This window comes from Numenius arquata, chromosome 12 (genome assembly GCF_964106895.1).
Source record: "Numenius arquata chromosome 12, bNumArq3.hap1.1, whole genome shotgun sequence".
Taxonomy (NCBI): Eukaryota; Metazoa; Chordata; class Aves; order Charadriiformes; family Scolopacidae; genus Numenius; species Numenius arquata.
Window position 1 is genome coordinate 9,479,282 of NC_133587.1, and position 24,688 is coordinate 9,503,969.

Below are 24,688 nucleotides of genomic sequence, written 5' to 3' on the forward strand. Positions count from 1 at the left end.
CAGCAGATTCTGGAACACTCAGATTAGGAGTGCCACACAGCCAAATACTTTTGGAGAAACAGGAAAAGATGCATTATTTTACTAAAAAGTGGTAATTTAAGCAGAGTCAAATAAGATAATGGGAAGAAAAACGCTTGGTAAAATCCGCTTGTGGGAGAACAACCCTAACCAATTACAATCTGAATATGACTAAGTAATTTTGGAACAGACCCTATACTTAATTTTTTTATAATGGGATCATTACTGAAATGTGTGGCATGAAGCCCCAGCTAATGTACACTGATATTCATATTTGGAAGCTCCAGCTTATTCACTTGCAGTCAAAAGGTTTCTTAAGATCAAAAACAAAAGTAAAAAGTTCAAAGAAACAATCCAAGGTGGTGAGGTGTCTTGTAGACAGCATTTTCCTGGTACTCAGAAATGTATGCTTTATACCAGCACTAGCTTGCTAGTCTACTGCAGCCAGAGGATTTCACCTTCACCTCAGTTTTTTCATATTTCTATTCTTTATAGAACATTTTAGTATCCGTTGAACAAGTGTCATACAAAACCTTCAGGTGATTACCTCTAATATGTAATCTTTCTTCCTAGCCTTTGCTGCATCAAGCACAGAGGAGACAACAGGAAAAGCAAGTGATTGTAGTGCTCTAGAAAAACCACACTTTTATCTAGAACTCCCTTTGGCTTACCTAGAATCCACATAGTGACCTGAAGTCTTCCATCATGAGGCTGTGATTACAAGCTCTTTGACAAAAGAACCTTCTCCTACAGAGCACCTCTAAGATGACAGATGCACTTAAGAGTATTGGAACAGAGGTGTCTACGGCAAAGTACCTTCATTCAGGTTCACATGAAACACAGCATTGTCAACCAATGAACACTGCAAAACAGTCAGAAGAATAGGTTCCAGCCCCATCCGAAGAGAAAACTCCTAAGTAACAGCAGATAAAGGTAGGCAGACCATTTACATTGCTATCAATGTGGTATCTGTTTTGCAATGTTTAGTAGGTAGTTTCCAAGTTGTAAGAATTTGCAATACAAAGCCTCAGCCTAGCAAGTTTCTTTTAATTTTTAAATGTACAGCATTTTAGTTCTACAAATGTAAAAAAAAAAAAAGAAAACAAAACCCAAAAAACTTTACAATGTTTTTTTTTTGCTTATAACGATCAAAACCAACTTGATTCAATAAAGTTTGGTATGCAGTTAATGTGGCCTGATTGCTTTTGATAATGCAAATAAAATGGCCAAGACATTTAGCTCTGAGACACAGCAAATGCAGTAACTGCTTTCTGTGACAAGAGTTACCACACACGCTGCAAACAGGAGTTTAGGAAGTGCTGCTACAGATAACCAGTAAAGTACACACTGAACGTAGTTCACATCCAAATGATACACTGTCATGTGTCAGTCTACCGTGCCAGATTTTGTTGCTAGAGGGAAAGTTTTGTTTTGAAAGTACTAGCCCCCAAAAATTACTAAGTGCAAGGCAAGGTTATGACTCAAATTACAAGCAAACAAGGAAACTTTAAAGTAGAGACTTAAACTTTAAAATCATACCAACCTGTTGTGCCAGGTTTCTTCTCATAATCATAACTTTAGTTTAAGCTCCCATTAATACAGTTGCACTAACACACTGTGGCACAAATAACAAAATGTACCCACATTACTTTTGAATTTCCTTGACCTTGCCAGGTTTTCACATCCTCCACATTACTAAATAGTAGTTATTTATATGTAATTGATAACCATTGTACAGTTACTCCATAGCTTTACAATACTGCCCGTACTATATCACAAGCATTACAAATCCTATAAAAAAGCAGCCCCTGTAGTGGCATACAAGAATAAATTAACCAAAAAAATTTAGTATTACCATTTATTGGTGACAAACACTACGTTTTACTTACATTCCATGGGGAGAAAAAATTCCAGCGTAAACAATGAACTGAAGCAGTACTTAACTTGCAAGGCTATCGTGCTTTACCTGGACCATATGCAAAAAACTTTATTGCGCACAGTTCAGTGCGCAATAACACAACATCAAAAGCAACACAGTTTATATATAAACATAGGTAATTTTTTTCAGCCCTACATGGAGATGTAATTAAACAGTATAAAGCACTCAAGGAAAATCAATCTGCAGTTTTATATGCACTACATTGAGATCATATCCTGTAATGTAGTGAGCTGTGTGCCATCTATACACACAATCCTTAAAACATCAATCAGAGATCATTTAAAGTCACGTTGCATTCAAGTTCCCCTACCCCCCACTTAAGAAAACTAGAAATTAACCAAAAATGATCAAACAAAGTTTAAAATTACTAGAGAGTTTTAATTCATTCAACCGTTGGATAATTAAGCTAATGTTTGCGAAAATATTGGACTTTTAAAAGTGGTGGGCACACAATTTGTTTCCAGGGAAACTTTGCTATTTCAATAAAAACAAAATAACCACATACATGGATATGATCTTCCCAAGTTAGTTCACAGATAACATGTCAGTCTCAGAAGACAAAGTTTCTAAACTGTGCTATTGTTCTAGATACAATTAAGAAACTTTTAAATGAAAAATTTATAGTGTCATTTCAATCAAAACAACATAATGAAACTAAAAATTTATCACTGTCTGAAGAAAAAGCAACGGTTATGATTTAGACACTACAGTAGGTTGTAAAGACTGTAGCACTCTAAAACAGTTAGGTTACATTAATAGGAAGCATTTGATTTTCTCTGGTGCTTTCAGGTTTGGGTCCAGTCAAAAGCCTTTTTTAGGCAGTGCTGTCCAGTGTTTGTCCCAAAGTGTTTGAGTTAGCCGGTTTGAGAAGAGGGTCACTTTCCATTTCTTGTTTCACACATCTACAAATGAGAAAACACCTGTTACTTAGGAGATAAAACTCTATTTCCATGAATAAGGTGCTTACAACAATTTGTTTCCATATAACTGGCCTCCCTTTTTAATCAATTAGCACTTTGTTAATTCCACCATTTTGACAGCTTATTATCTAAATGAGAGGCCTAAACTTTATTTTTTTTTCTGGTCAAAGGGAGTTATTTGCAACCCCTCCACATTTCAAGCTGTGAAACCTATACGTTGTTTACATTTTCCATAGAGAAGATTTCTAGAAAGAGAGGAGCAGCTGTAACACTTGAACACACTGAAAAGTCACACTGTTTACAAATATATGTAAATAAATCATATAAGCACAGTCAGAATTGCTCTGTATCACAGTCATTACATTTTATCCACTTGCTCCTGCTTAGTAATTTGCATTTGACACATGAAAATTGCAAGCTTGATCATAAAACCTACCCTCTCATCCTTCTGAAGAAGACAACAGCCCTTGGCATTTTAACTTTTCTGGCAAAGAAAAAACCCCTCACATTTTACTTGTTTATAGAACTTCCTAGGGTTAGAGGTTTCCAATAGTGCAAGGGAAAGTCAATGGGTCACACTCACACAGACATTGGTCCATTTCCTGTTCGTGGCATCTCTGTGGTTTGTTGGTCCAACTCAGACAGCAACTTTAAAATATTCAATGCAGCCTGATGAAAAGAGAGAGCATTCAGCAATTCAACCTGAGGCCACTTCATTGATTTAGTAAAAGGAGGACTGGGGCTCACTTGAAACAAAGTAAATGTTCTAATTTTGTTGATAGATTTTTAGGATGTATAATTATGATGGGAAAAACGCAATGATGTAGAATTTCATCTTGCTACATTAAACACCAGAATGGCACTATGGCTAGGGGATTCCCATTGCAATTGTTTTAGCAGTGGGGGAAAACTAATTCAGCAGTACTATTAATATCAAGGAAAAAGACACTAAATTAGTAATGGCTCAAACTGTGCAGAGCTTAAGACAAAAGACATTAAAATACACAGAACCAAAAAGTCCTTTGCAGAAAAACAGTTACACAAGAATCAAAAAATACAACACAGATAGGGCATATGTGACTGTTTAAAAGAAGACTCAATGTGACATGACTAACGCAAAAGTAAGTCACCTCCTTTGAGAACTGAAATTTTTTTTTCAACTTTATTCAGGTGCACCTTTTCAGAATATCCCTGATTAGTTCTGGCACACGCATTCCTGAAAGCTGAATATCTGAGCAGAGGGCGGTTCTCACGTTGGCCCCGTTGCAATGTTTAAGCTCCAAACTGGCTGTCCTTTTCCCTCCTATCTCCTGCACTGACTGGTGTGCTTAGTCTTACAGGAGGTCTTTACAGCAGGATGTAGAGATGGGTATGAAAATGTCAAAATTAAGTGACAAAGATCAAAGAAATCTGTATCAAATTATAGCCATTAGAAAATTACTGCATATTTTAGTATAAAAAAACAGTAAAATCAGGTTTTCCTAAGTACATTTACATTTTGCAAACTATTCAGTCTGCAGTCAGTACTCGGATCACCACTGGAAACCAAAAGAAATAAACTCTTTTCAAATTATAGTAGACCCCGTACATATTGTTAGCAGTATGTAATGGCTTTTACAGACAAAGTCTCTTACAGTTTACAGTCTAGAAGACTTTCACAAAGAAATATTTCAACTATGGTGAATAAAAGATCTTTTTTAAAAAGGGAGCTTAACAGATTTAGAGTGTCTCCTGCTATCTAATGGTGAATTGCATTTCTTCCATTTTGGATTCTGCTCCAGCAAAAAGGCTGGTAACGTGAATCCAAGTGTTACAGTTCCCAATGAAATATCATCCCTTTCTGTTACAGAAAATAAATTTATATGCTCTTATGTTTTAAAAGTTCCTTTTTGTATATTTTCTTTTATATATGCTTGTGCAAATAATACCAAGATAAAGCAAATGCCTTTTTTGTAGACCAAAATTGTGACCATATATTAAGTATTTTGAAGGTTATTTAGATTAGATTCTGATATTATTAATCAATTATTTCAGCAACCTGTGAAATATTAGACAAAAATTGGCCAGGGAATTGTATAGCATTTAATTCTTTGCTCTCCAGTAGTAATGTGAAACCTTGGTCTATCCACTGCACCCCTCATCTCACTGAAGGCCCAAGAGAAAGCATTTCAGCAATAGTCATCATACCATATCGTGGCAAGATTCTACATCCTTTCCAATTCCATGGCTGATCAGTGGTGGCTGAGAGGAACAGTTTATGAGAGATACGAACTCGTTCTTATTATTTTTTGGAAAGTCTTTATATTCAACCTGAAGAAAAGAGAAGAATTTAGTTCTTTTCAGTTAACCAAGCACAGGAAATTTATCACAACTGCGATAGAGTATTTGCCCATATACGAAGCTGAACCTTACTTTTAATCATTCTGTCACCCAGTAGAACCATTTACTTTGAAGTCTGACTTCACTTGCAATGTTCTTTAGTGATCATGAGAGCTCTGCAAGCCTTCTGAATAAAAGCGGCTACATAATAATGATTGTTGCTGGGACCTTTAGTCTGATCAGAGCTATCTGCATTTAAAATTTTCCCTATTATACTTTTTCACTGAATTTTTAGAGTTGGAAGGGACCATAAAGATCATCTAGTCCAACTCCCCTGCTGAAGCAGGATTGCCCAGAGCATGTCATAGCATGTTACTCAGGACTGCATCCAGGCGGGTCTTGAAAATCTCCAGAGAAGGGGACTCCACAACCTCCCTGGGCAGCCTGTTCCAGTGCTCTGTCACCCTCACTGTGAAGAAGCTTTTTCTCATATTTGAGTGGAACCTCCTATGTTCCAAGTTGTGCCCGTTGCCCCTCGTCCTCTCACTGGCAACAACTGAAAAGAGTCTGGCTCCGTCCTCCTTCAACCCACCCTTTAGATACTTATAAACATTGATAAGGTCTCCCCTCAGCCTTCTCTTCTCCAGGCTTTTTAATCCCCTGAGCTTCTTTAACATATTAATATAGGAACTTACAGGCAATTAAAGGGACCAAACACAAGAAAATGTACAGCTCACACCAAATCTTACTGTATGAAAGATTATTAAAAAAAAAAATTATTTCTGATCCACCAAGTTCAAGTTCATATTATGTTCATGCATCGTGGCAATTTTCAGAAAATGTTATTTTTTAGTTTTATATTTTCAATTTTATTCTTCCAAGACTTCCGAGTAGCACTGAATTAAGGCTGAGGCTGCAGTACAGAAATGTACATTTGAAAACTAAATTTAAAAAGCTGTAAGATTCAGTACATTTCACAGGTAGAGTAAAACATTTCCATGAATTTCAGCTTAACAAGTAGCCTCAGAATACATCAGTCACCAAGAGAACTAAAAAGCTTTAGAACAAACAGCAGGTTGGACCGGTTTGGATAGCTTTGGAAGAAATCTTGCAAAGATGAACATTTACCTGGATTCCTTGAACATTGGAAAGATAGTCCAGCTGCTCAGAGGGCCTAGCAAGTGGTCCGTGGGGTACATGGCCTGATGAATTGTTGTTCTTTAGAATGGTCTCGGCAGTAGGAGAAGTACCACCATACAAAAGCTCTCTAGCAATCATTGCTGTTACTGTAGCCTTGGCAGGATTTGGGGCTGCCCTGTTGAACTCTTTGGTGTGGTGTCCTTGATTGGCTCCTACAGCTTGTGCAACCTCAGGGACCATGGGAAGAATTCCAGCAGGAAGCTGCTGATGGCTGAGATAAGGCATCCTAAATTCATCTTCTTTATTACCTGAGAAGAGAGAGGTACATCCTAAACAGATGCTGGTTATTGCTACAAGCCCTTCTGCGGGCACTTGAAGGCATATATAGGCATCAGAAGCCACTGTTAAATATTGTAAAGAGAGTGACAGATCGTCCACAAAGTTTAGACTGTATATTGTGAAAACATAAACAGGTAGGTAAGATTAAATGTAATGTTAGCATAGTATGAAAAAGCAAGAATATCCAGCCACAGTCAATTAATAGCAATTTATTGACGTTATGGCTTAAGTTAGATTTAAGAGGGATAAGAACAGCTTTTTACGGGGAACTCACACAGGACTGTGGAGGAAAACGACAGAGGTGTGCTCAAGAAATGTGGGGAAGAGTGTGTCACTGAAATAAACAGAGGAGTCAGTACTATGGCCGAACAGATAAATGGAGTTCAGCAGGACTGCACTGTTTCAAGTGTAAGGATGAAAGCCAAAATTTGTAGATTGAAGAAAGCAGGGGTGGCAAAGTTTGAATAAGAAGTCAGGAAGTTTACCTAAGATCTTATGGATGCAGTAAAACAATACTAAAATCCAAGTCAATTCCAACTATTTATAATTTAAACAACAAAATTATACTGAAATACATAAAGCACCTGAAACATACTACCCAGAACAGATACATTGCAACAGACAAACTTTCCATAACTATTCCTTCCAACAGTTTACATTAGAGAAAGCCAACGCCTGTGCACTTGGTGGCCAGGTTTGGGGTTTTTTTTGTTCCAGCCAATCTTCTGTGGATGTGACCATTATAACCATCAGCTGTCTGAAATAAATGCAGGCACAGTTCCTTGCTCTCAGTCATCAGAGACCAAGTACAGATGAAGAGGTTTGTTCTGTACTATAAGGCCATTCCTTCCTTCTCCAACTCTGCTTTAGGAAGACCAATTTCACAGTTAGTACTGACACCCTTTCTCATCTTCATCCCAGGAACAGTCTTCAACATACATACTGCAGTTATTCCCTCAACGTCTGTAAGGTGATATGGCCAAAGTTAACACTTCTAACTCTGCCTCAACAAATTCAGCACCACCCTCCCATTGCTACTCTGCCTCAGGCTTAGAGTGACATTTCTGGGAGAGTCTTCCAACCTGCAACCATTCTTCCAAATCCAGAAGGCTATTCCCGGGTGGCAGAAACCCCAACCCTTTTCCAGGAAATCTGCTCCCATCCTCATTTGCACCCTATACCCAAGAAACATTCTGCTGAGCCTGAGAGGCTGATCTCTCCTCCTCCCCTTACCTTTTCCCCCACAGAAATTGCCCTCACATCACTCCTGCTGTTGGTTGAAGGAGCCTGGTCCCTGGATCAGAACAAAGCTCAGTTTTTTCTTGTCCTAGAAAGCCCTAGACACAGATTGAAGCCCATTCCAAGATCTCTCAGATCAAGGTAAGACAAGCCCAGATGCTGCAAACAGCAGGAGCTGTACCTCCACAAACTGCTCCACTGATTCTTTAGCACCAACACGCGTTTGGCTTGGCCCCATTGACTCCCCCTAGCTGGTGGCCAAGCAAGCTGAATACTGCATGGCTTGGGAGGAATAAGCTCTTTTGAGATTTGAACAAAACCTTCCCAATGGGTAGACTGCGTTTGCAAGCCAGCAGTTACACACCTCTGCTCATTGCCATGTGTTAAATGACACTATTGAAGGGACTGAAAACACATCTTACACACGCCACCAGGGCCATGCTTCTTTCAGTAAGGTTACTTACTAGTTGAAGTCTCTTCAGAGCCCGGCTCAAAGAAGGTTACTTTTCTTCCATCACCTGGTTTCTTCACTGGTGTCTTAAAAATAAAAGGAAAAAAGCCAAACACAAAATATCTCTTTAAAACTCCTTTTCCCCCCAAGTTTTAAAGATGTAGGCAATGTGACTAGTCAAAATTTTACTGAAAAATTTATTATTCAAAAACCTCAATTATTAGATAGCTACCCAGAAGAGACAAGTTCAGTGATTCTTATTCACCGAATGACTAAAACGATCTACAGACCAGTGAAGAGGTATTAAGAACACAGATTTTGAGAACTAGATACCACAGGAAAGCCAGTTAAACTAATACTAATTATTGGTATTGCGGAGGGCAACACATTGGACAAAAATGAGAATGCACGTGAAAAGGAGAAATCTAAAACCAGATTTGCTATTTTAACTCCCTGGTAACATCCGTGGAATCAATAGGAGATTGCAAGCCTCCTTCCCTGCTAAGGGACCTGCCAAAGAAAGAGGCTGATAACAAACTTTCTACTGCAACTGGCGATAAGGCTAAGTAAAACTATTGCTACCACAGAGTCCTATAACCTACATGTCTGCAAGTTTCTCAGACCAATACATCAATTATCACAGGTTCTGAGCCATTCTATAAAGAAATATCTGTATTTAGCCTTCTAATGAGACTTTGATTTACTTGCAAAATTGAACCCTTAATGTATCCAAAATGCACTATTTTTTAGAGAACAGTCACCTCAATACAACTGCTTCCTGGCTAGTGCAGAACACATAAATTTACTACACCATTACTGCCTTGCAAAGCTGCTATTGTTTCAATTCAACTTTTGCTGTAGTATTAAACAGCGGCTGATTGTTAGAAACTTACCTTCTCTTCTGTCTTTAATGCTGGCTTTGGAGGTTGAGGTTGAGGGACTTTGAAACCTAAAATTTCCAACATATTTTCAGCTGCATTGCGTTTAGCAACTTTTTTGTTTGTGCCCATTCCTTCAGCTGTGTGAACACCAACTTTCACCTGGACAAAAGAGGACGAAAAACCAAATCAATTCTGAAACAGTAGTATGAGGATACACTCACTAGTGATCTGTGTCTTGAGCATGCCATGAGTCACAAAACAGTTCAACTGATCATTATTCTAAAGCAAGTTGTCATTTATTATCAATGATCATTGGCCTCCAAGCACAAAAAACCCAAACAGAAGTCACACAAACAACTATATTTCATCATCTGACCATGGCAACAGCCTAAGCGCTCAAAACTGGTACCACAGCAGATACCGGTTTTCCAAGCTGAAGTTACAAGTTTAGCAGATTTACTAACGTAGTGGAAAGAAAGCAACTAGCTTTCCTGTCTTGGCCAAGATAGGAGAGAGCTCTGGAGAATGCACTCTACGTATCAGAGGCTACTAGATACTAAGTATTAAAAACACTACTGTGCTATTGGGATTTGCAATGCAGAGTGCAAAAAGTGCTGCACTCTAAAGCAACACACAAAAACTCAGGGGAAGGAGGGAATGAAGGATACTCGGGTTCCTGTTACTAAATCTTACATTACAAAATGTAAGCAGCTCAGTATCTCTTAACAGAATATTAATACTTCTGTTAATTAAAACATTAGGCAGCAACAACATAGACTTCTGGTGCCCTATGCTATTTAAAAAAAAAACCACAACATGAATCACTTCTCTTGAACCTCTATCTTCCTTGAATGTAGCCCACTAGATATTTTCTTAATAAACCTCATGGAAATTTGGATGTAATCATGTTAACTTTGTGTATCATCATGACAACCTGACTACCATAAGCCAAAAAAAAAAAAAAAAAAAGAGACATTACAGCCATGCAACTGGATTTCTCAAATTAACACACAAACCTGCATAACGAACTCCCTGCGCCTTGGAAGACCACGTTCTGTGATGAGCATGTACTCTGGTTCCTTCTCTTTCTTGGCCTGCTGTATCTGGGCAAGTCTGCTAATGGGATTCATTCCTTGGCCGTATTCTGGACTTGTCTGCAGCTATGTAGAACAATGTTTAGGAAATAAGCCAAAATTTGTGAATATTTGGTTTAATAGACAAAATGCAGCATGCCACTGAATTCATGCATCTCTAGAATTTAAAAACACTGAAACAAAAGTTGCTTAATGAAAGACTGTCACAGCCAAAGAGAAACACTCAATTTATTCATCTCTGCTGTCACAGTTGACCACATAGAACCTATCACTGGTAACAGTTTTACAAGTTCTAATTCCGTCAAATTAGGAGCGGCAGGCTTGCAGGAGAATTTGCACAAGCAGTCATGCAAAACCCAAAGCTGTAAACTCTAAGGCTTGAAAGTCAGAGCTCGATTTTTATGCGCCACTCATTCTTTTATAAGGTTTCTCTTTCATCCTGAATTTACTGATAACTATTGTAAAAGTGGTGTCAGAACCCCATTTAGGATGGGAGCAAAATAACATTTGATTTGTAGTATCAGACTGCTGAGAAAGGTTGAGCAGGTGAAGAGCATTTATAATTAACTCAGAAACACCTCTCATCTGATGATTATTTATAAGTCAGATTTCCAACCTGTTTGTCTCTTACCTTCACTATTGATTTTGTTTTCTTTTTGATTCGTGGCTTCATTTTCTCAACAGTAGGAAGTGGTGGTAATTTTTTCAGTTCTTCTAGGACTGCTATTGCAGCATTTTTCTTCGAGATCTTCTTGCTCTTTCCTTCACCTTCACCCATGAATTCTCCGACTGACACCTTGGTTACAAAGCTCTTCATATGGGGAGGACCGCTTTCCTTGGTCACCTGTTTCAGAGGGAAAAACTGAGTGAAAGCGTGATAAACACTTATTAAAAATGGTAGGGCACAGTGTTTATAGCAAACATCTCTCAAGAACTACGGATAAAGAGATTTTATTTTCTTATACAATCCAGAAAGTATAGATATAAATCATAGTCACTCTAAATAACATAATCCCACCCAAATAAACATATATTTTAAAAAGATCAGATGCAGCAAGCAGTAAACAGTATTTACATGCAAATCATTAACCCATCTTAGTCAATTTACTGGTTTATTCTTTCAATATTAAAATATGACTGGTTTATTTCATCAGTGAGTACTTCCACAGTTATCATCACCTCATTAAATATATCATGTTACAATAATAGAACATTACAGAGAAAGCAATTCTTTAGGATCCAGCATTTTAGTTCAGAAATCAAGAGTTCTGGAGACACCCAAGAGATAGCTGTCTACTACAGATTTAATCTTTTAACTCCATTCATAATACATCATACTTCAAAATATCCATAAAGTCAAAAAGTAAGAATGAATTAAGAACTTCCACCCACAACTGGCTTTGTGTGACAGTATATTTTTACCAGTGATGCTCAGGCTAATCTGCAATAATTGAAGGCTTCATGTAAAATGTCATAGAATAGCTTTAGAAGCAATTTAGTTACACACAATTGTGTTTTCTTACTATTATAATTCAGATAGTTGACTTAAACATTGCTCTGCCAGCTCAGGAAAGCAGCATGATAAATTAATATCTTAGTGAAACAGACATGCTCCTATGGAAGCTATTGATTTAAGGTAACTAAAATGATCGAGGAGGGGCAAAGAGGCAGCAAGCAGCCAGGCCAAAGGGAAAGGAAAGTAAGATGCACATGAGGTCACCTCATGGCAAGAAAAGAAACCTATTTGTGAGATTCTGCAACATGCGGGTAGTCCACATCAGTGCTTAATTAAGCAAATACTTCCATAAATGTCTTTCAGAGTGAGCTATACTCTTTTGCCTCGACTCTGCACTTCAATGTTCTAACCATTAATGTGGGGTTGGTGTTTTGTTTCTTCACTGTAATACTGATTTTTCAAAAAGATTGGGAAAAAGATTGCACAACCACAATGTAGCTGTTCACTCATGTTACGATTTTAGTGCATGAATTTGTGAACAGGTGGATTTTTCTTTTTTCTTCACTTTGCCATATAAACTCCAAGACAATCAGGGTGACTGTCAAAGGTAAAAGTGTGTTCACAACTAACGAGACATGTTAAAAGTCAGTTGTTTGGGTTATCTAGAATAGACTCAACTTAATGTGTACCCTTAATATTCTAACAAAAACAAATCTAGAGCTTGTAAAATAAACATACCTCAAAATTCACAGGCAAGTTCCTTTTAAGTGCAATCTCAAAAACTTGGCTTATTTCAGATTTATTGAGATTTTCATCATCTGGTTCTTTTCCGTTAACCTAAAAAAAGCATACTCTATTTAAAATAAAGATCCTATTAAATTGAATTTTATCCATCCAACCAGTTTACTGAACTCTCAAAATTTTAAGTAGTCTAATCTTTACTGCCATTTTACGTGAATGTGTAGAAATGCAGCACACATACTACAGAACTGAAACTTAAGAAGCTCATTTAAGGTGTATGTGTAAAAGCTAGCAAACCTTCATATTTTCATCTGCTCGTTACAGGAAAGAACAAATGGAATAAGGGCCAATAGGTTTAAAAATCTATTTATAGAAAAACAAACTGAAGTGTTAAATGAACTGATTTCCAAATGGAAGTACCTTTATGAAATACAGTTTTCATATACTGATTGGACATTCCTACCAAAAGCACTAAGACAGTATCAGATAAGAGAAAGGGTAGAAAAAATAAAGATTCTGAGAATGGGACCAATGTGAATATAGAATGGCTAATTAGACCCTGGCATAGTCCTGTCTTTTAACATGCTCCCTTGTAAGTGCTTCATCTACAGATCTTTTTCTCATCTGAAGAACATACTGTCAGGAACTTGCCTTAAATCAAGTGGTGTTCATCTCTGAGAACTTACACCTGCTAGGAGGACAGCAGTGCCAGGTGAAGCTTACCTACAGGCACTTCTACGTATCTCCAGGTAAAATTTTGATTGTGATTCCAAAAATGTCTTCACTGATGTTGGGATCAACATGAACTAAGAGGCATGGTAACAGCAACAGAGACATTTTAAGACTAAGTGTCCAGCAGTGATATTGGAAAGATTATGATAAAGATGAACAGCAACAATTTCACCAATTATATCACGTCACAATACTAGTTATGCAACCAGGTAACAAAAACAATTTAAATATTTTATTGGAGCAGCAGAAATATGCTAGAGAGCTCTCATTGATTAAAACTAGTTTTGATGGTAGCAAGCATCCCCAATGTCTGAAACTAATAAGTAAGAGTAAAACATGAAGTATTTTTTTTCCACCACTTAAAGCAGCCTCTTCCCACCACAGAAAAATTACTAGTAAAATTAATCTGTGGTTTTCACTCTTCCCTCTGTCCCTTCAGATTTCACACTGTTCTTATCGGTTGACCTTGTACTTCACGTTCAAGCTGCAGACATTTCAGAAGAGCACATAATAGCCCAACGTCCTTTTACAATGATAACATCTGATACTTCTGATCCCACTACTATGTCCAGTCCCCAACCTCTAGGCAGAGATGTACATTGAGCAATCTTCAGCTCCACGAACACTAAGACCACATGATGGCACCACTCCCACAGGAGCCAGGTAGATGCACTGTGCATCAGAGGGCATGACCATCAAGGAGGCAACACTTATGCTAGAGGAACCATACTATACCTCAGCAGAAGGCACAACGCAGGTAAAAATTGGCAAAACCAAAACTGAATACAGGAGTCAAAAGTCTTGATCATCATATTCTAAAACCTATTTCAAATGCAACTGGTAAGTCCAAAAGCAATAGCAACATATATCTGGAAAAAAAAAATTAACTACTAAGGTCTTCTTTTATTACAGTCTAGGTATTACAGCAAGTTTACTATCAGCATCTCTAGGAAGGATCTGTCACTACTTTTACTGTCAAAACATTAGCGCAATCACTTCAATTACAAATATTTTTCCCCTCCTTGTAATTTCAGATATATTCTAGTTTTTCAAATTCAGACATTTTTCCTTGCAAAGGTAATCAGGACTTCTCTTTATTGGATTAGATTTTTCCTATTTAATATTCTTTCAAGAGAATACAAATAAATAGCATGGAATTGTTTGCTATATTACAGTGCGTATTCTTGACATACTCCAAGTCTGTCACATGATAAAAAACACAGATACTTTTCTCCAATACCTTGAAAACAGTAAAATAATAGCAAAATAACAATTAACAGACTATAGCTATTTCACTTCTGCTTGAGTTCTGGATTAGTTTATTTTATAATTAAAAAATAATCATACACACATGCTCTTCCTCTTTCTCTTCTATAAAGTCTGCTTTTAAAGTAGTTTGCATGTGTGCATAGACTGAACTCTCCAAGGAATCCGTGCCTTTTAATCATAATGAGACCACAAATATAAGCGTTTACCACTTAGCTCTCATCCAATTGTTCAAATCTGCCTCTAACAAGTGGAAAAAAAGTCACAAAAGGAAACAAAAGTGATAGATTAAAAAAACTCCCAAGCAAATTGCAAAAGTAATAAAGTCCTTTAACGGGATTCACCCTTCTCTAAAAACTCTTTCAACATGCACTTCCTCAAAGACTGCTTTAAGCAAATTATGAAAACCGGTGGAGCTGCTGATTAGAACTACATTGATTTCAACACAGCTATTTGTCTGACTATTTCTTCCATGTTAAGGATAGAAAGAACAGCTGATATTTACCAAATAAGTTGGCAAAATATATAGAAGCAATTCTGGTTTCAGTATTTTCAAGCAGAAGTTAGAATTTCTGTTTAACAATTGTGCTAGAAAGCATAGCTTTCTATGCTTGCTAAGTTTTAAATTGATGCTTTATCATCTCTGTCTTTGCATATGCAAAATACTGCAACTTTGTTGGTCTGTCTTAACTCCAATCACACTAATTTAGGTTGGAAGGGTCCTTTGGAGGTTTCCTACTACAGCTTCCCACTCAAAGCAGAGTAGATTTTAAAATTAAATCTGGTCATTCAGGCAGGGCCTTGTCCAGTTGAGAACTAACATTATTAATTTTTTTTTCCTGCCACTTGCTTCTAGATTTGCAGTCTGAGAAGGTGTGGGAAATGGTAATTCTTACCCTTAAAGTCTAATCATTTTATTCAATTATTTCTTTTTAAGCACTGATTATTTTCTAATTTAAAAATACAAGAATAAAATCCTGCAAATACAAAAATTTTTTAAATGAAAAAAAAAAAAAATTTACAAAATTACTCCCCTCTCCAAAAAACCCTCAAGTTCAAGCTTAAGCATATTCTGTTTATACACACACGAGTGGGATACATAAAAATAACTACATTTAAAAGGAAAATTACTGGCAACATCAAATGACAGGTAGGAATTATCACGATTATGTCTGCTTGTGAAATCTTAATTTGCCTCCATTGTATACACTCATTATAATAGCATCTCTTACAATCTTACACTACCATATCCTTCACGGACCTTGCCTCACTGAACGCAAGAATGAACAGTGCTCACTTAATGGTAAAATATTCCTTATTTTATCTTATAGAATCATCAAATGGTTTGGGTTGGAAGCGACCTTAAAGATCATCAAGTTCCAACCCCCCTGCCCCAGGCAGAAACACCTCCCACTAGACCATGTTGCTCAAAACCCCATCCCGCCTGGCCTTGAATACCTCCAGGGATGGGGCATCCACAGCTTCTCTGGGCATCTTCATCTTGTCTAGTTCAAAAAGCTGTTACAAAACCAGCAATTCCCTCAGACCTTCCTAAAACTACATTTGAAAGCCACAAATGTTAATGAACTTAGCATTTAAGTACCAAACTTTAAATTAAGAACTGATTTATCTGACTACTTACTATAAAACAGTACTCTCTATTCAAAGGATTGTTTTCCTTAAGCATAGCCGTATTTCTTACTGTTCATTTTGTAGACAAGTCAAACATAAATAGAAAAATAAAATGACAAATGCATGTGAAAGTTGAAGTGACTTGCCCAGCATATGTATAGCAGGGTCAAGACAGCATTCAGCTCCCAGTGAGCTTGCAACTGCTTTATTCATAAAATAATTCTCCCTTCTTGCAATCTCTGGCATCATTCACAATAGTTATTTCCCTTATCAAGTCCTAAAAAAAAAAAAAAAAAGGAAAGACTCTGCAGGTTTACTTCCTCTACCTCTCGATTTAAACCCTTACACTGAATGAGACATCCTATAGAAAAGGATATGTGGTCACGTAAAGACAATTGCAGTGTTTGTTCTGAATACCTCACATTACTCAACTTTAAACACAACTCTACAAAGATTCAGAAAGTCACTTGTACAGAAGCATTTCTGAAAAAGTGAACAGAAGTCAGTTACACGTGATCCCGTTACTTTCTACAGAGTTGGACTCCTTGGGTCCAGTACACAGAACGTTGCGACATGAGGTGGAAAAACAGCTAATGACGGTAGGTTACCTTTTATGAGGGTGAGTGCAAGAAGAGGATGTTATGTATCACTGACACAGAACAATACTCAGGATTTTGGGGTTCCCCTGCACTAAAGGGGAACATCCCCCTCAGGCTTGACCTCTCCTGCCTGAAGACCTCCAGCTTGTCCCTGACCACACTCTGCCTATCACTAGATTTCAGTGCAGAATTCATCTCCACTCCTTCAGCTTCTATTTCCAGCATCACTTCCTTCTCCCCGATGCATTTGCAATCCGTTGACTTTTAGTAGCCTCCATCATTCAATAACATACATTCCTCCAGGAGAGCTTTTTGTTACATGAACCACTACCGTCAGCACCTTCCAGGACTCTTCCCTGAACCATCAGATCCAGCGGGTTTGCCTAATTATCCGAGCAATGCTCTCTCCCACAAGCACACTTGGAAGTTTTAACTCAATGTCCCTTAGCTTCACAACACATTTTCTCAGTCCTCTTGCTCTTTCTAGTCTCTATTCTTCTAGGTCTGTATTGCACGGCCTCCTCCTTAACACGATCTAGATGCCAGCATGGAGTACATCAATAGATCTCCTGCTCTTCGTTCTAACATCAAGCCCTCATAACTCAGACAGGTATAACGAGCCCATATAGCAAGGACTCATACACTCATTGTAGCAGTCTTTGGCCAAAGCAGACAGACAACACCTATTATGGAGAGGGTGTACGCAATCAACCAGCCCCAGAAGCTATGAGTAACTTGTGCGCACACAATGCACCTTTTCTGCTTAAAGCAACTTAGCAAGAAAGCATGAAAAAATAACCAATAACAGGGTCTTGGAATGGAAAGTGCTGGGCAGCCATACATATATGGAGGGATAAAAATTTGCTTCTTATGTTCATCTCAAAATGTACATATGAGTTTACTATTTCCATGAACTGCTCTTCTAGAACTTCTGTGGTTCTTCCAAAATCATGCAGGAATTTTGCCCAGGAAGCAAACCCATGTCTATTTTCTATGTTGTCCATACTAGAATACAAGTGCCCCATTTACACACTTCTTCAGAAGTTTGTATATGATCTGTACCTGATAAGATATTAGTTCCTATCTATGCCTCCAGTGCTCATATCTGACAGAGGTCTATAGCATTGCTGTGGAAAAATACGACAGCAAAAGAATTAATATAACTTCATTTGTGAATACTCTAGTTCCATAGAAGTTTATGTTTTTAAATCAAAGTGTTTCTATTGACACAAGTAGGTCAACACCACTACATAGAATTAGATTTCATAACTGTCATATTCCTCTCAATAAGGGAAAAATCTACAATATCTCAGTTTATCTTAGCAATTTACGCTTACAACACCAGGATTAATTCCCACCTCTGGTTTCTCAGGCAAGGGCTCATTCTGCAGAACTTTCAGTGCTTTAGCAGCTGCATCGTGCTTAGCAGCTTGTCTTGTTCTTCCTTTCCCATGAAACTGCTGCCCTCCAATTGACAGCTCAACTTGATAAAGTAAGGGCCCAACAGGAAATGGGTAAAAGTACCTGCAGAGAGAGAGATTTAAATAAGGCAATAGTTTGGCCTACAAAATAAACAGAAACATGAGTTATACATAGATGAATCTCTTGGATATCGGTAACCATGACATAGCACTGAAGCACTAGTATTAAAAAGCCAATTTTGATTTAAAGTCTAAAAGATTTTAGGGAGAGACCTTAGAAACAAGGTATCAACATTTCTGTTTTACAATATGAACACAGTTCTAACCAAGTAGAACAGAGAAAGACAATGTTACTACACTTCTATAGACTTCGCAGACCAGTGTGTTTTGAATTCCCAATTCTTATGCCTGTATCCAGTTCTTTAAACTGAAGCTTTAATTTAAATAGCTTTCAACAAAGCATCAAACTGTTTCCTTCACTTTTGCTTTTACATAGAAAGGAAATGCAAGAAGCATGAAACTAATATTTAGCTGTTCACTTCGTGAAGCTGGCTACATCTGAATGCCCTCAAAAATGCTTTATCATTTGGTTCAGTTCCCTTTTTCCTTTCCTTCCCCTCCCCCCTAAAAAAAAAAAAAAATACTTAAGACAAATTACAGATACTAATGGGGTGCACTTATCAAAACTTTTTGCTTCATAAGCTGGCTATGTTTCAAGCTGAATATCCCTTTAAGGGACGTTGTATTTTTAGCCAGTTTTCAGAAGATAGCATCAACACACTGGACGAAGAGAGCAGAAGTTCAAAGATACGAGGCTGCAAAACCAAAAAATTAAACAATACATACCGTGGAGGAGGATAAGTGCCACCTCTCATAGTATAGCTGTAGGTGGATCTCATCCCCGTGTAAGGATCGATGGGTTTGTACATAGGTTTCTTTCCCAGCTTCATGCAAAGTGCATTTAACTCCACTGTGGGGGTTACACTGTCTAAATAAAAAGGAATGTAAAGAGAGTCACAAGGAACTGAAACAATCTAAACTCTCCTGTTGTCTCAAAGCAGGGAAAAACAAGCTCAAGTTTTGCCATATGCAATATCTTGAATGAATTCTGAATAGAAGTGCTAATGAACACAAAGAAAATAAGTCTATATGATGCATATTAAATTAGCAGCCCCGTACAGCTGTGACAATTCCTGTTACAAAAAAATGCATTTGCTGTTTGGCTTTTTTTAATTTTTCTTTAAACTTCTGAAGCTACCAATTTATTTTACATATCTAACAATGTGGTCTGCAGAACAGAAATGTCTCTTCCCCAGAAAATACTTCTAAATTAAATTGACATGCTACATACCTACTGTTTCTGTTATTTACTGATAATGATCAAATGTTTCTCTTTGTACTTAATGACCTAAAAGGGGCTTTATGGCTCTTCACTTTCAAACTGCAATTTGTCTTTTCTAAAGGAAGGTATATTGCTAATGAAGACTATAAACATTTCTCTCAATGCAGATATTCTGTGGATGAAGAACGGACTCCCTGACTACTCTGATTTGAGAAAGAACACTCACGTAAGTGGTCATTTTTCCTATCACAAGCCTCACTGGCTCAAAAATCAGTGTGTAATCTAGTACAACACTATTTTGTTATATGGCAATTGCCAAAAGAAAAAGGAAATTATGGAACAGATTTGCAGACAATCAGTACTTGCTAGCTTCTAATAGTTTCACCGTTGACTGTACAAAGTGTTTCTAAAGAAAGAATTTATGTGATATCAGAATACAACTGGCACAAAAGGTAACTTTTAACCTTTGCTGAACATACTAATGCTGCTCCAATAGCTTTGAATTCAAGTGACTAAGAGTAAATGCAAAACAATCACATGTGAAGCTAGTTTGTACTTTATGAATACTCAACTGGATTTTTTTTTAACTTAGTTTTCTTTTTTTTTTTTTTTTTTTTAAGATTAGGATAAACATCTCTTCCAGGATTCTACCAAGTGTTACAATACAAACCAGTAAGTTAAGCAGTGGGTTCTTCAAGCTTGAATGACTTGATGGAAAAACCCTACACTTCTAACTTCTTAATATGATTATTTTTATCACATCACCTACAACAATCAAAGACTAAATCAAGATCACATTCTCACAAAACCTGACAATTGCCATTGTTAAATATGCAGAGTCACTATTTTTATTCATCCTTATGCAATTTTTACATACCAAAACCAGAAAGGTGTGTTCTATAATTGTTTTTTAAAATCAGTTTGTTGTGATGTATACCTGGATTCTTGCCTTCACTACGAGATGGACGAGCCGTAGGTTTAGGGAATTTTGTCCCTTCCAAAGCTTTGGCAGCTGCTGCATGTTGCGCTTTTTTAATACTAGTTCCTTCAGCTTCCCAGTGCTGGTCCCCAAGAGTCAGCTGCACTGTAAACACCTCAAAAATAGAAAACATTAACTTTATTATGAGCTGCTTCAGAATTCACGTAATTTATTAGACCTTCTTACGCAAAACACTGAGTCTTTTAGTGATGCAAAAGTGGAGAATACAGTAATCAAAGCTTTCCTCAACGACTATATCATCTCCAGATTTTAAACAATTTGGACACCGATAGGATTTCCTTGATTTCTGAACTAAGTATTTCACAGTAATTGTAGCTAGCAACTACCCTGCATGAGATCATATAGGCGAAAAAACAAAAGACACCATGTGTGTAGAGGTGATGGCTACACGACTAGCTGGTATGCCAACATTACTCTGAACAGCAACCTTGAAATGCAGACTTTTACTCCACGTAATTCTTTAATACTGTGGGGTTTTTTCAACGATACTTTTCAGCAGTTTGAAGAAAGGTAAGTTCACATTGCACCATAAAAGCTTCTACATGCCCACAGGTGAGCACAAGCCTATTTGGTTATAGAGCAAAGCTCTGTCACACTTCTTTTTAAGTATGTGGGATAAGGAAGGATATACGTTGCCCTAAATTTTCACAAATTAATCAGACAACAGCAAGCCAACATCTCCCTGGTAATTAAATGAAGTTTGATTTCAATCAGAATGAAAACACAAGTGAACGAATGCTCTGAATGCTATTCTAATGCTTTTTATAAATGCATACCTTGCCTCCTTTGCACATTGAAGCTGACATTACACGTATTTTGAACAAAAGATTTTAGTTCTAAATATTATTCAATTTTAAGGCAATTCCTGTAACATACAACAAACACTTCTCCAGGAAACCCCTTAAGGAGATGACCTCATCACTCTCTATAACTACTTGAAAGGACATTGTAGAGAGGTTGGTGTTGGTCTCTTCTCACAAGCAAACAGCGATAGAACAAGAGGGAATGGCTTCAAGTTGCAACAGGGTAGGTTTAGAATAGACATTAGGAAGAAGTTCTTCACAGTAAGAGTGGTCAGACACTGGAACGGGCTGCCCAGGGAGGTGGTTGAGTCACCATCCCTGAATGTGTTTAAGAGGCATTTAGATGTGGTGTTGGGGGATATGGTGTAGGGAAAAACTTTGTAGAGTAGGGAAGATGGTTGGACTCAATGATCCCAAGGGTCTTTTCCAACCTGAATGATTCTATGATTCTACGTCAGATTAAATAGACACATCTCAGCCTTGACCTCAGTCTTCATACAACAGAGATCTTCAATGAGGATTAAGAAGTTTAACAATGCTAAAACTCCCTTCTTCGGTGTTCTTTGCAATAACACAAACTGCTTGTATATTTGCTGTATTCCTGAAAAACTCTCTCTCTGCATACAAACAGAACACCAAAGGAATTGTGTACTGCTGAGATTTTGACTCATTGTAAAAGACATGCCGTGCCACGGGATGCACACCTCGTGCTGCTCTGCCCTCGGTGTTCCTATATTCCCAGTCTGAAGAACTAAGGATTCTTTTGCCGAAGTAACTGTTCCAGAACAGATGAATGTTCAGTGCTGTTCAATCATACTGTACTTCAAGCATTAAAGAACATATACCAAGATCCTTGTTTTCCAAATATCGGGCAATTAGGATAGAAAGGTTCATTTTATTTACAACCAAAACAGAGCAACAGCAAAGTAACATTCAGTTACAATGTGCACAAGAGAGAACTCTTAAAATTAAGTATTAAACTTATTCCATATCAAAAAAATGTAGATTTGTACCTCACCAACTACAACCCCTTATGTAGTATTTTTCCTAAAGAAACATGATTGCCATAAATTTTCCTGCATCTCATGTGATAATTTGGGCTAAGAAACTATTTTCATCTTTTAAAGTTGGTGAGATCAATGTCAAAATATTAAAATGTACCACAGGAAGAACCCAGAAAATTTAAAGAATAGGCAAGATGTAGAACAAAAGCTTAACATCATCCTAGAAAGTGATTGCAAGAAGATCATCCATATTTAATACAATTTTTTTTAGCAAAGTCTGCAATGAACAAACCTTGGTTTATTAAATGAAAAGTTAAAGCCAAGCATCTTATAATGGAGGTAACATAACCTTTCAAAAAAGCCAAGTAGTTTTAGGTAACAGGTAAGTTCAACCTTTATTTACTTTGGGAAAGCAACTATTTAGCACACACGTAACAGCTTCACAATTCCCCACCATCAGGGCTTTGGGGAGCTTCCCATTCCTTGCCATTATTTTGTGTTACCTTGCACCAAAAGCATATACTTTGCCTTTCCATTTATGAAAGTGAAAGAGCACAAACAGCAGCAACAAGAAACTTCTATGTATATTCACCTTAGAATGAGCTGGACCTTGCTCACTCAAAAGCTTATACTCAGGCTGAATCTTGTTGAAACGGGCTAACTCATTCACAAGACACATTGGGGTCTTCTCTTTGGGGTTTGCCATGTTTGAAGGAGCTGAAAGATTACATAAAATCAGATAAATGAACTGGTAGCTATGAACTCGACTACAATTCTTAATTAAAAAAAAAATATCCCATTGGCTTAGCATTTAGTTGTCTGTAATACACCAGTTCTCAGAAAAGATTTTCTGGAATAGACAGCTCTACTCATTAGCCAAACAAGCAACAAATTACTGAACTTTGGGATTTCCAAGCAATGATCATGCCAAAAACCCCACATCATTATATTTAATGTTTTAATGCAAGCCAGAGGTGTGAAGTTAGGAGACTCTCGCATTAACTTGCATCTTATGTAGTACATTTCAAGAAACAAATCTTCTAAGTATTCATCATGGTCACCTGCTTTGAATAATTTTAAGAAGTCAGTTTTTCCTTCATTTCTTTTTCCTTCTCCTACGTTTCCCTATTATCTACTTTTTATTTATTACCTTTTATTCTCTGTGTTATATTTTATTAGCACAATACATTTATCATTAAACCAGTCATAAAAGAACTAAAGATAATAGAACTAAACAAACTATTCCAAACAACATACTTTTTTTGTATTTAAAACAAGCTACTTGTAGAAAAGATGGATAGCAATGTTTTAAGAATTCGATGTTACACAATTTTAAATATTCTTTACCATTACAAACATTTCAATTATTAGGACTTCATGGAAAAGTATGTTTCCATCTGTCTCAGATTTCATTCAATGGGGAGAAAGCATTATACAAGCTACTGTAGCTGGATAAATGCTTTTAAAGTATTTGGAGGTGCAAGACATCAGGAATGTATAAACACTAAGAATATAGACACTTAAGAGACACTCAATCTTACCTGCAGCTGCATTGGTGGATGTAACTGATGCAGAGGGTAAAGCAGAGTTTTGGATAGGTCTACCTGCATTTTCAGAGGGCAAAGAACTAGTAGTAGAAGGAATACTCAAAGGCTGTGAAAGAGATGGGTTTTTATTCAATATTTGGCTCCCTGCAAGGGCAGCAGAAGGATTCTGAATTTGAACTTGAGACATGTTCACTTCCAACCAGAGCAAGTTACTGTAGGTAAACAGCTTTGAATGCAGGCAAACTCAAGTGTGATGAAGCCAAATTGCTGACCTAAAAAGTAACAATAAAAAAAAGATTATACTAAATATTTAGCATTCTCTAACTAACAATCTATTGAAATTATTTCTCTGTCAACAAAAAGGGGAAAAGGGGAAAAAGTGTCCAATCAAGCACCCATTGTTTCCATTTGGTATGCAATAAATCACTTACGCATCCAGTTTTAACAACATATTTCAATCTATATGCCCTATCATTTAAATTTCACATTTCTTTCATTTATAAAAGAGAAGTAGTATAGAAGCTTTATTTATGCTTGTTCATTTAAGATAACTATCCATCTGTTTTCCCCATCACTGAATCCACTTACAAAGCAAATGCAGTTAGTTAAACTGATAGCCACTGCTTCTATACTAAACAAAGAGCAACTTTCATGAACAGATTACATTTCATGCATTCTACCATTTGAAGTTACAGTTTTTAACTTGTAAGGGCAAGCAATAAATGCAGGCTTTACAAAACAACTATTCAGAGCATGCACCCTTTATTATAATCATACACTTTGTCCCCCAGGGTCACCAAGGAGA

At 37.1% G+C, this 24,688-nt stretch overlaps 1 protein-coding gene across 10 annotated transcripts in view; it reads right to left on the reverse strand.

The window, feature by feature from the left end:
• Nucleotides 1–1,046: 1,046 nt before the first annotated feature.
• Nucleotides 1,047–24,688, reverse strand: part of STAU1 (staufen double-stranded RNA binding protein 1) — a 33,810-nt gene continuing 10,168 nt past the window's right edge. For 3 of the 10 annotated variants that reach the window (XM_074157245.1, XM_074157246.1, XM_074157244.1), the window contains 14 exons: nucleotides 23,878–24,155; nucleotides 22,929–23,053; nucleotides 20,467–20,623; nucleotides 19,034–19,175; nucleotides 18,125–18,290; nucleotides 12,535–12,633; nucleotides 10,972–11,184; nucleotides 10,263–10,406; nucleotides 9,259–9,405; nucleotides 8,379–8,451; nucleotides 6,325–6,644; nucleotides 5,065–5,187; nucleotides 3,461–3,546; nucleotides 1,047–2,859 (listed from right to left, as the gene is read on the reverse strand). In XM_074157245.1, coding sequence (XP_074013346.1) covers nucleotides 2,772–2,859; nucleotides 3,461–3,546; nucleotides 5,065–5,187; nucleotides 6,325–6,644; nucleotides 8,379–8,451; nucleotides 9,259–9,405; nucleotides 10,263–10,406; nucleotides 10,972–11,184; nucleotides 12,535–12,633; nucleotides 18,125–18,290; nucleotides 19,034–19,175; nucleotides 20,467–20,623; nucleotides 22,929–23,053; nucleotides 23,878–24,070 — 2,076 coding nt within the window. In that variant the 5' untranslated portion in view covers nucleotides 24,071–24,155 and the 3' untranslated portion in view covers nucleotides 1,047–2,771. Of the gene's footprint in view, nucleotides 2,860–3,313; nucleotides 3,362–3,460; nucleotides 3,547–5,064; nucleotides 5,188–6,324; nucleotides 6,645–8,378; nucleotides 8,452–9,258; nucleotides 9,406–10,262; nucleotides 10,407–10,971; nucleotides 11,203–12,534; nucleotides 12,634–18,124; nucleotides 18,291–19,033; nucleotides 19,176–20,466; nucleotides 20,624–22,928; nucleotides 23,054–23,877; nucleotides 24,156–24,688 lie in introns of those variants that run through there. The other 7 variants (XM_074157243.1, XM_074157242.1, XM_074157241.1 and 4 more) reach the window with 6 other exon arrangements.